The sequence below is a fragment of the Pipistrellus hanaki genome, assembly GCF_964339955.1.
Source record: "Pipistrellus hanaki genome assembly, chromosome: 6".
NCBI lineage: Eukaryota > Metazoa > Chordata > Mammalia > Chiroptera > Vespertilionidae > Pipistrellus > Pipistrellus hanaki.
The window spans coordinates 34,179,689-34,191,395 of NC_140508.1; the positions used below are offsets into that span (position 1 = coordinate 34,179,689).

At 49.3% G+C, this 11,707-nt stretch overlaps 2 protein-coding genes across 2 annotated transcripts in view; one reads left to right on the forward strand and one right to left on the reverse strand.

Moving 5' to 3' along the window:
* TTLL9 (tubulin tyrosine ligase like 9) overlaps positions 1–2,614 on the forward strand; it is a 33,128-nt gene extending 30,514 nt beyond the window's left edge. Inside the window, exon 14 of the mRNA XM_084887149.1 lies at positions 2,211–2,614. Coding sequence (XP_084743275.1) covers positions 2,211–2,287 — 77 coding nt within the window. The 3' untranslated portion in view covers positions 2,288–2,614. The remainder of the gene's footprint in view (positions 1–2,210) is intronic.
* A 1,638-nt stretch (positions 2,615–4,252) lies between these two features.
* PDRG1 (p53 and DNA damage regulated 1) lies at positions 4,253–11,371 on the reverse strand. Its single transcript, XM_084887150.1, has 5 exons — positions 11,187–11,371; positions 9,368–9,443; positions 8,296–8,370; positions 5,959–6,039; positions 4,253–5,163 (listed from the first exon to the last, which is right to left on the reverse strand). Exons 1-5 carry the CDS (start codon positions 11,271–11,273, stop codon positions 5,081–5,083), a joined length of 402 nt encoding a protein of 133 aa, XP_084743276.1. The 5' UTR covers positions 11,274–11,371; the 3' UTR covers positions 4,253–5,080.
* Positions 11,372–11,707: the final 336 nt, after the last annotated feature.

Below are 11,707 nucleotides of genomic sequence, written 5' to 3' on the forward strand. Positions count from 1 at the left end.
AAGGAAACAGCCAGGCCCAAGGACCAAAGCCTTTCCTTCAAGCTTTGATTGTTTATTCCAAAAGGGATGCCCTCCCGGGACCTCTGCTGACATCCATCAGCGCTGGCTCCCATGGCCACCCATGATGCAAGGAAGCCTGGGATGTCCAGCAGTTTGCCTGGAGGAAGGCAAAGGAGAGGAAGTTTGTGAATGGCTTTTCCACAGCAGATCCCTAGTGTCTGCCAAAGTGCGTGTTTGGAGGATGACTACATAATGCTTTCAAGCTGTGGATACAACCACCTGGAGCTCTTGTTTAAATGAAGAATATGATTCACTAGATCTGGAGTGAGGCCTAAAATCCTGCACATCTAACAAATTCCCAGGTGATGCTCTCTATTGGTTAATGGTTACTGTGTAACAAACCTTCCCCAAACCTCACAGCTTCAAACAGCTATCCTATTTGCTATTCATTCTCCAGGTGTCGCCTACAGTCACTCAAAGGGCTCCAGCCCCTGGTGATGCGCTGATTTGGTAGCCTAGGATAGCTTCATTGTGTGTGGTGGTTGATAATGATTGTCAGCTGGGCCTCTTTCTAGGTGGTCATTTGTCCTCCAGCAGTGTTGCCTGGCTTCTTCGCTTGTAGTCCCAGGGTTCCAAGAAGGTGAGGAAGATGTAGTGAAACCTCTTGACACCCAGGCTTGGGCTTAGAAGTCCCAAAGTATCATTCCTCCACAGCCCATTAGTTAAAGCTAGTCCAGCCCATTCACAGGGCAAGGAATAGACTCCACCTCTTGTGGGAAGAACAGCAGCCACCCTGCAGGCAGATGCGCAGGTAGGAAAGGGAGAGGTTGCTGCAGCTTTCCTTGCTAACAATCCATCTCAGGTGTCGATGCTGCTGTTTTCTGGGCCCTGTTTGAGTAGCAAAGATTCAGGACATCTTGGCTTCTCCACTTCGGCTGCCTATTGGAATCACCGGGGACCTTTAAAAAAGACCAATGCCTGCTGGAGATAAAGATATAGTTGGTCTGGACATCGGTATTTTTTAAATCTCCCGGATGACACTAAAGCACAGCCTAGATTGAAAGCCACTGCTTGAGGAGTCTCTAGATAACTCCCAAGTATCCAGTGGAGTGTGGGCATATGGTCATGAACACCAGAGGAGCTGGCTGGGAGTGGGAAGAGTATTGATGAAATGCCTTATGGATGTGTTGAGGGATCTCCTGGTGAAAAGATCAGCAGATAACTCAGAGATGAGTCTAGAACTCCAAGAAGAGATTTGCATTGGACACAAATATTTGGGAGTTATGAACTTTAACTTGCAGTTAAAGCTACGGTTCTTAGCTTTGAAGCCTTGACGATCAGTGAGCACCTAGGAGTTAGGAATGGGGCTTTGGGTGCTAAGAAAGATGGCTGTCTCCTCCAGGTCAGTAGTTGTGGCCATGTGGATTCATCATTCAGCCAGCATTTGTGAGTGCCATCAATGTGCCTGGCACAAGATTCAGTGACCATGGAATTGCTTCAAGGATCAGCTCTGAGAGCAAACAGGAAGTGGTAACACTGTGAATGTGCCAGGAGAGGAGGTGTCTCCAAAGTTCATGTTGGCCTCTCAGCCTGGACTACCTGGACACACATGAGAGTAGGGGCTAATGTGGAAATATTTGTCTTAGCCAAATGGGGTTGGATAAAGGATGAAAGCTAGCATTTAACCTACTAGGTACTAGGCACTGTACTAGCTTTAAAGCATTTTCACGGAGTAAACACCAGAGGAAAGCAATGTGGGGTAGTGGTTAAGAACTTGACTTCTGGAGCTAGATTAGCCTGGGTTCAAAACCCAGACCTATTTTTTTTGTGTGTGATTTGGAGCAAATAACTTGGCGTCTGAACCTCGGTTTTTTTCTTCTACACATCATTCTGGTGAGATCTCAAGTCAATCCACATTCAGGACTTGAAGCAGTCCCTGAGGTAAGTCCCCAATGTTACCTTCCTTTCATGATCCTTACACTCATCCCATAAAGCAAGTATTTGGTTTACAGATGAGAAAACTGATGCATGAAGAGGAAAATTACCTGCTTGAGGGCCTCAGCAGTTCAGGATGCAAACCATAATCCATCCATAACTGCGTGGCTGCTGTCTCCTCCTCCCAACAGGTAGCAGAAGCACAGGTCGCTCCACTCCCAAACCCCTTTTCCTATGGACAGGCCCTCCCAGCCAACACTCCACTTCCCTTCCAGGTTGCATCAATGATCGAAAAAAACAGCTGAGGCAGCTGTTCCGCTCCCTTCAAGGCCAGAAGAAAGCTTCCAGCTAATACCCAGCCGCCGAGAGGCAAGCGTCCCTGGGAGGTGTCATGTCATCCAGTCCTCTCCCCACTCCATGGCCAGCACAGCAGCACCTCAGAGCACATGCCTCCCTCCCTCTGGATGGGCCACAGCTGCTGCTGCTGCTTGGGCTGGGTCTCCTGGATTCCCCCACCGACCCCTGGGCACCTTTGCACCAGGAGACAGCCAATCCTCTGGACTGGATGGGTTTTAACCTCTAAAGATTGGCTTAGCTAATAGGCCCAAAGAGTAAGAACTCAGCAAGTTCGACTATCCAGAGAGATCACATCTAATAAATGAGCACAGGCCTTATTCGCAGTTACTGGGCACCAGGCGTGTCTCAGGGAATGCTGTGGGCTGCAGCGGTGTCCTGGCACCACCCTTTGATGTCTCCCAGGAGGTTAGTGTTGAAAGAGTCCTCCAAGAGCAGAGGATTCACGGGCTAGGGAACTTGTCTTAAGCTATGTTGGCAAGCAGTTATTAGATTGTTTATTGTGAGTCTAGAGGACTGAACCCTGCACATCTCCTTACAATGCCCTGACCTTGCATGTCAGGGGAACCCGTGGAGCTCCCCTGGGTGAAAGCCAGCAGGCCAAAGCATCCCTGTTTCTCAGATAGTCATGAATCAGGAAGGCAGAGCTGCTTAGTAAGGGTCCCTGCAAAGGGGCACTTACCTAAGTCATCTGGGTGACAGGTCCTCTCTGGGCCTTTCTACAACCTCGAGGTTGGGAGCTGAGTTTTTTAAACTAGAAAACCTTGTGCTGGCAGGCAAGGAGATAGCATTCCCACATTCCTACACCTCCTCTTAGTTTAACAGGAGTTACAAGTGGGCTGGTGGGCTAACTGCTCTATGGGGGACCCATTAGGGGGTCCCAGGCAGTTCCCTCTACCGCTCTTCCTGCTTCAGGACAGTTCTTTCAGCTACAAGAACAGAGTCTGATTGCCCGGGGATGGGAAGGGCTTTTGGAAGCAAATACTGTGAAGTCCAGGAAATGAACCAGGTAGCTCTGGAAAGGCCACAAACCAGCCATTCTGGGCCTCCTGCCTTCATCCCTGTGACTGAGGAAAAGCCAGACAGCCCAAGGCTCGGGGTTTACCTTTCCAGTAGGATCCAACTGGTTCTTTCTGTCCTAGCATCTACTTCGCTGGACAGGTAGGGGCAATGTTTCGAGGGAAATTATGAGCAAGGCAGTCCTATCAGATAATGTCTAGCAAAGGGAATGCTGCTACTCCCTACTTTTTAAATTTATATTTAAAATTATGCAATATAACAGCAACATGTTCTTTCCTTCCACCCCAAATATGCTGTTTGTTTTGAGGGAACCAAATAACTGGTGATTGCATACAAATCACCAGCTTATCAGACACCTGTCCTGGCCCCTTGCTTTTCTAAATCTTGGAGCTTGTTCCAAATCAGTGCTCAAAGAGCTTCCTTATTCTTGATTATAGCTGTGTAGTATCCCACTGCCTGCAGCCATCAATTCCTTTAATCTACTGTGGATATTTAGTTTCCAACTCCATCTCCCTACTGTTAGAGCCAGTATGTGAAGAACACACAAATTTCTACTTAAAAAAAAACACCAAAAACCAAAAACCAAACAAAAAACACCTCAAAAGGATGCAACGTCACAATTCTGAGCCAAAGTTGACTTATGTAAGGTATTTTATTTGGCCAACACCAAAGTTTTAAAATTTTTTCTGAATTAGCAATATTTAAAAGACAGAAAATTCAACTTAAAAATCCAAATTGCTAGTTCCTCTTGAAGAAAGCATAGGATCTGGACATAGCAGCCTGTGTTCCAACAACACTGTCGGCAGCAGCTGAGTGCCGCAGGGGACATGACAGTGTGCCTGCTATCATTTCAAGGAGGAGCCACTGCCCTTCATAGGTGGTATCCTAGGGGAGTGGTATGCCTTCAGTTAAGGACCAAGGAGGTGAAGAACAGAAGCAGCTACCCATTCATTAGGTAACCTTTATTGAAGCCTCAACAGAAAGACACCGTGTTGCCCTCACACATATTCACATTAGGACCTGAGACGACTGATAAGGGAACGCAGAGAGCAGCGCTGGCCCTGGCCCTGCTTCCGGAGGCGGCGGAGGGGCATCCTGAATGCATGAAGCATGTGAAGGGGCAGGCTCCCTCCCCCATCTCTGGGGCAGGACTCTGACGAACAAGCAGCTGTAAGCAGCACCTACCGGGCTCCACTGGGAGCAAGCAGGAAAACGGGCCACCATGGAGCGAGTGGGGGGAATGGTACGTCTGCTCCACAGAGAGTTATGGGAACCACGAAGCACCCAGATCCTGCCCTTCATTCAGAAACCACCTGTGAGCTTCCTCTTTATTCCAACTGTTACACATGCTGCTTGAAAATGTCTCGCTTTCCGAGAGGAATGCCGGAATGAAGCTCCCACTCTTCCCCTCTCCCTTCTCCCCTGCCCGGGCCCGTTTAAACAGCAGGCCACTGTTGAGAAGTGTCTGTTGCAGTCATTCTCAAACCCCCACAGGCGCTGCCCCCACCCACCCACTGGTGGCCGCTAGGCCTGTCAATGGGTCTTGTGTCCATTAGGCCCAGCGGTCAGGCCCACAGGCACTGGCAGGCTGAGGTTCCCTCTGCTTTCACAGAGCCGTCCAGATCTACAGATAAAGAGGCTGCAAACAGGAGCCATGGCCAGATTGCTGATGCTGTGCCCTTGCAGGGCAGGTCCTGTCGTTGGAGAGTTCTGGGTCCTACATGATCCCAGGGGATGCTGGTTTTAGGCCCCTAATCTAGGTTCTTGAATTTCATCCTTTCAAGATGATCTTGAGAGCTTTAAGTTCATCCTGGTTGAGGGGGGTCAGGTTAAAACCCTTCAGCTCCGGTTTGCCTAGAGGGAGAAGACAATCCATCAGTGAGTTCAGGCCTCCTGTTGTCCAACCTACTGGCCCCGGAGTCGGGCCTGGGAAAGGAGCTCACACTGCATTCATACTGTCAGACTCCTGGCTTTGAGGTCTGACAGGGAAGGGCCTCAAATCTACAATATACTGAACAATGAACACTGACACCCACTACTGACACATCAAGATCCTGCAGAATTATGACTCTGCTGACCAGAAACATCCAGATTTCTGCCAAACCTATGGCAGATCTGAAGTGGTAAGGTTTACCTAGAAATTCAGCTTCTGAGTCCGAGCTATCCTGGTCCCCACACCGTGCCCTAGCACCATGGTCAGCAAACTGCGGCTCTTTGGCCCCTTGAGTGTGGCTCTTCCACAAAATACCCTGGCCTGGGCGAGTTTATTTTGAAGAAGTAGCATTAGAAGAAGTTTAAGTTTAAAAAATTTGGCTCTCAAAAGAAATTTCAATTGTTGTACTGTTGATATTTGGCTCTGCTGACGAATGAGTTTGCCAATCACTGCTCTAGCATAAAATGTAAGATACTTCAGGCCATTCGTGAACCTGAAAAGAATTTGTGATAGAAGACCCCACAAACTTCCTTGTCCATTCTATCTCGGGAAGGCTAGAGACAACACTGCCCCCTGCCCACAGCTTCAGTGCCACTCACAAGCTGTCCAGGCCATTGCCCACAGGGGGCGGCTTCCCAATCCTGCCCTCTAAGTCCTTGTTGATGGTTTTGTCCCTTCCTGGTTTCTTCCCCCTCCCCCACTTCCTAAGCTCATACCTTGGGCCTCAAAGAGGCGGTTGACCTTCACTTTAAGTTGTTTCCGGAGTTTCTCTATTTCTTTATCTAGATGATCCTGATCTGAAAAACGAGGTGGGCAAATAGGATGAGGTTATGCTACAGACACAATGACTGAAAAGGAGTCGGGGATGCCAGCCTCTCCCTAGCCCCTTTGAGAGCAAGGGCTCTTAGCATTGAGGAAGGAAAAGGAGACTTCAGAAACTAATTGAGGCAGGAACCAAAGGCTAGAGAAGCAACGTGACCTGCCCACAACCACTGAGTGAGCCCAGGATGGGGCTGAGCAGACCAGTCCCCTGACTCTCATCTCCTGACCTGTTTTCACTACGCAAATACCTTGGGCTAGTTGGTGCATAGGGGAGGCAACGTCAGGATTTTAGGTCACCCTTCCACAGTGAAATTAGAGAAAATTCAACGGAAAAAAATAAAACTAAGAACCTACAGCAGACCTACATTATGATGACTGGAAAATGAGTGGCTAAGGGATTTTATAAACTCAAGTCCACTAAGTAGTTTTTAGAAAAGCATGATTGTGGTAACATGTGACCTAAACAACCTAACAATCAATAGGCAAGCTGAATGCTCAAGCCTAACCTAATTAGCCTCAGTGGATAGGAGAGGTTCTCTCTCCTTAACAGACTGCTCCTGAAAGCAAACTGCCTGTGAGAAGTGGAAGCTACAAAGCTCTATTTCAGAGGTTACACCTGTCACTCAATCCTCTCCACCTGCTGTTCTCACCTGCTCACAGGAACATCTGAGCTAGTTTGTCTTCCCCACAGGCTTTCATTCTTTCTGACGAGAAGCCCCTGTCCAGTGGGGCCTCTGGTCTGGGCAATGGTTCTACTCAATCTTTTAAAATGGGTTGCTCGCCCGACTGGTGTAGCTCAGTGGGTGGGAGTCAACCCAGGAACCAAGAGGCCACTGGTTCAATTCCTTAGATTCCAGGGTTGTGGGCTCAATCTGGTGGGCGTCATGCAGGAAGCAGCCAATAGATGTTTCTCTCTCATCAATGTTTCTATCATTCTATTCCCTCTCTAAAAAAAAAAAAATCAGTAAAAATAAAATGGGTTGCTCAATGTAAATGAGTAACCCTACTCTTACAAGCTTGTTTAGCCTGTGTCAATCACTGAGAATTATGGATAATGATGTCCCAAACCCTTCTAGGTACAGTTCACATGACCACATTTATGGGCCAAGACAGCTGAAGATCAGATCCTGGACCCAGGCAAGCGACCCCCTCTGAAAGCATCCTCCAGCCTGCTGCCCTAGTGCAATGACAACTTGATTTTATAACCATAATGTTGTGTGTGTTTTTCAATTGGACAACCAGAAACTTCTATTCCAAGCTAATCCTTTGCTAGAATTTTTATTTCAACAGGGATAGAGGCACCCTGTCTTCAGGGATGGAGGCAGCCTTGCTGGTCCTCTTGCCTATACATTTTCAAGGGTAGAAGAGAAAATGTGTGTTACCTGCCCTTTTCCAGCCAAGGATGCATTTGCAACCTGACTTTTTACCTTTATGATCCATCTCCAAAGAGCTTTGGAAATGGTGGTCATGCATATTTGAGAAACATCTATTTAGTTGCCGACCCTAAGGTTCACTCACCCCAAGCGCCCATTTCAACACAGTCTCTTTTGTCAGGGATGTTAAAATAAAAGCTCACTATGCCAAGCTCCCTGTTTCTATGTAACTTAGTTCTGGCCATAGAGATGTCAGCAGAAGGAGGACAGCCTAATTTCCAAAACAGAAGGCAAGGCCATAATCAGGGGTGGGAAACCTTTTTTCTGCCAAGGGCCATTTGGATATTTATAATATCATTCTTGCACTATAACAAAATTATCAGCTTAAACATTAGCCTGGTATGTTTGGTCAAACATTTAACTCGCCCCTAATGCCTTGGCAGGGCCAGACCAAATGATCTCCCGAGCCTTAGACGGCCCCAGGCCAGCCGTTCCCCACCCCTGCCATATAAGGAGAAAGCCCTTCGCCTTTCCTCCAGCCTGGCACGTGGACATGCAATGACGACACAACCACCATGAGAATATGCTAAGGTGACACTGCTGAACAACAATGCCAGTCCTAGATGGCTGACTCCAGATAATTTCTTACATGAGAAAAACAACCAAAATTTTTAAACCTCAATTTGTTGAATTTTCTGTTATTTGTGATCCAACTTGTTCCACAGATAAGCATTATGCTAGGCACACATACTGTTTTCTCTCAACTTAAAAAAACAACAACAGAAAAAAGTGCTAAGGAGATGCACCCCACCCCAGGGGGAGGCAGCTGTTCCCTGACTCATGCCCAGGAGGCCTTACCTTTCTCAATCATTTCCTTCGTCTGAGAGTGAGGCATCTTGATAAACATGTTCCCAAAGCACACCATCACATCTTCTGAAATGGAAAATGGTAATTCCTTCAACAAATATTCTGAGCACCTGCTATCTACGAGGCACTGTTTTAGACGCTGAAGACACAGCAGACCAAGACAAAGGTCCTGCCTCACGGAGCTTATGGTGGAGGAAGGGGAATAAACAGGCAAAGGTGTCATTTGTCAGGCCGGGCGGGTCTAGCACTGAAGAGACAAAGCAGGTACGGGGCTGGGGAAGCCAGCGTAGGGAGACTTGTGACACCTGGTGGTCTGAGAGGCCTCACTGATATGTGACATCTGGACAGAGACTTGAAGGAAGTGAGGGTGTGAGCCCTGCAGCAGAAAATCAGTGATGTGCTTGGGGCATTAGAAACAGCAAGGAGTCCGGTAAGGATGGAGTCAGTGAGCGAGGGGGGAATAGAGATGATGTTGGAAGAGTGAAAGGGAGTGTGGATTACCCCCAGATAAGAGTGAAAGGGGATCTTGCAGGACTCTGGATTTTACTCTGGTCAGATGAAAAGCAACAGAAAGGTTTTAGACCTTCCAATGCACTTTAAACAAAATTCAAACTACTTCCCTCATTATGGCCTGGCCTCTGTCCATCTTTCCAGCTTCATCACGCCCTTCCTCCTTGCTTATTCTGTCACAAACACTTGGCCTCTCAGAGGCCCCCATCCCATCCTCCAACACCTGTCTCACGCCCAGTCCCATCTTCAGCTTCCTCACAATTTCCAATTACGTATTGATGTTGTTCTGCTCATTTGTACTGCTGTTATACCCCCTCCCTGTACTTTCCCAGTGCCAACATTGATAAGCCAGCACCTAACGGCCTGCCATGGAGTTGAGCAGCTGAAACCCTGAGCCACAGTCTGTGTGAGACCTGTGACATTTCCTCCCCCATCTCCATGGGGTGTGTCACACCTCTGTGGCCTCCTGCCTGGTCTCTGTTAGGGACAAGGCAAAGCCTTCTAAGCAGACTGAACAGGCCTCCGGGGCTGTAGTGAGGAAGTCTTGACTTACCAGAGAGGCTGAGATCTTTCTGTAGGGCCCTCAGGCCCTCTCGGTTCTGATTCCTTTTGGTGTCCAGGTCCACAATCTGAAAAGCAAAGAGGTAGGAGAGAGGTCAGCTACTTCTTGCCCCAGCTTGTCAGCTCCCAACATTAAAACCTAATGGAGACAACAAGGCATCGTTCCTGGGCACTTCCAGTGTCCTCCTAAGACAGACCGGTGTGTGAATGCACTTCTTCCCCCCTCAGCTTCCAGGTCCCTTTACAGACCGTGCGTAGTGCAGATGTTTTACCCCCAGAGAAGATGCTGGGAAAATGCTGACTAAACAGATTATTCTTTATTATCCACTCAAGAGCTAGTTCTCAAGCGTTAGCATTTCAGAATCCCTGGAGAGTGGAAACCTCTCCCTGGGCAAGCTCCCCCAGCTGATTCTGAGCTGGTATCGTGAGAAACCCAACCATATGAGACTGGAACAGAAGGGGTAGGGCACTGAAATGGTGGTAACAACACAACAGCTACTAAAGAAGTGAGGAGGGGGTACCATATACCACTTTAGAACACTGGCTCTGGAGCCAGAACACCCAGGTTTGAATCCTGCTGCACTGCGATTTCACCTTCCTCACAGGTTACTGAGCCAGGAACGAGATGGATTATCAGCACAGCGCCTGACACCAGGTGAGTGCTCACAAACGGCTATTATCATCATCACTCAGCACACTGATGCAGTGATTAAGTCTTCCCCTTCTCGGTAAATACCCAACCAACCACCAATCAGTCATCCTAACTGGAGATGGGGAGTCACGAATCATTCTTGTCTCCTCCTACTCCCTGGCCCCTGTGCACTACTAACCACCATCAAGACCTAGTAACCCGATGGCGGTGGATTAAGTAGAAGCTATCCTGACATTCTCCCAAACTGGAAGCCCTTACAACAAAGGTTGTAAAGAGGAGGCCACATCAAGACCGGTCCATCGCTAGCTTTTATTATGCCATTTTCTTAAAAAAGAAAACTTGACTTTTACCAATTGAAAAGTAATGAGGTTGTATTGATTTTAGTGGAACAAAATCTTTACTGCCACTGTCCGAAATTTGTCAAAATAAATATAGAATAAAAAAACAAAACAAAACATGCCCATCTCCAAAATATATTACGGCCCCATCTGCTGTCTCCATCACCACCACCCTGGACCAATGGCCCCTTGCCTTCCTATACTTACCGTGCTCCCCAGAGAAGCCGGAGGGATCCTTTAAAAACCTTAATCCAAGTACGTCACCCTTTGCTCCCCTCCTCCCCACCCTCTGCAACTCCCTTCAACCACCTGGCACTCCCATAAGAACCAGGCCCGAGCTCCCTGTAAGGTCTACAAGGCCCCCCAAGCCCGGGGTCCACGGTCCTCCCACGGCCCCACCCCTGCGCCATCACAGACACCCAGACCTCTTTGCAGTTCCTCTTCTCCCCTCCAAGGCCTTGACTGGGACGATGCCCAGAGCTGCCCTTTGGAAAAGGGGATCAGGTAAACTGCCCAAAGGGGTGATGGTTCGGGAACGGAAGGGCACAGTGAAGGGCACAGGAAGGATGGAGAGAGGACGGCTAGCACAGAGCGGGCGCTCCCCTAACACGTAGGTCTGCAAAAATGGGTGAGGCGCGGCGCTGTGCCCACATCGCCTCAATCTGCCCCGTTTGTCGCCACCGCCGTCAGACCGGGTAAACTCAGTCCGGGTGAACTCTGCCAGCGCCGCCGGAGCCAGTTCCGGACCCCGCACTTCCCTGGGCGATCGCCACCAGGCCCAACAGCTGGGCCCGGGCCTGCGCGGCGGACGCGCCTCCTACCTGCCGCTTGTCCGCCAGCACCGCCTCGGCGAGCTCCTCCACCTCCACCAGGTACCGCAGCACCCGCTCCGCCTCGGGGGACAGCATGACGCCCGCTTCTCCGACCCCACTCCGGCTCCAGGCCTGCTCAGGTTCCGCTGCGGCTCCTTCTGCGCACGCGCCGCTCGAGCCGGGCTTCCGGCGCGCATGCTCAATTAGAAGAGGCGCGGCGGCGCGCTCGCGCACGCGCTCCACTGCACCGGTGTCAGGGCCTGCCTTTCCGGGCCGGGAGCGCCCCCTGTAGGCCCAGAGAGCACAGTCCTCAGGGCTCCTCTTAACCTCTGCCTTTCTCTCTTCATGTTTTGTTAGTTTGTTGTTAATCCCCACCGGAGGGTATTTTTTCAATTGATTTTTAGAAAGTGGAAGACACACACACACAGAGAAACATCGACTGATTGCTTCCCGCACGCTTGGGCGTGGGATGGAGCCTGCAACCAAGGTACGTGCAGTTGATTGGAATGGAACCTAAGACACTCCATCCA

Bases quoted from the DNA above. Each gene is read 5' to 3' on its own strand.
- PDRG1 (XM_084887150.1), bottom strand. From the start codon at position 11,273: ATGCTGTCCCCCGAGGCGGAGCGGGTGCTGCGGTACCTGGTGGAGGTG. The intron at 6,040-8,295 runs GTAAGGCCTCCT...CTCGTTTTTCAG, and splicing joins GAAGGAAATGATTGAGAAAG to ATCAGGATCATCTAGATAAA. The intron at 5,164-5,958 runs GTATGAGCTTAG...TTCTCCCTCTAG, and splicing joins CCGCCTCTTTGAGGCCCAAG to GCAAACCGGAGCTGAAGGGT.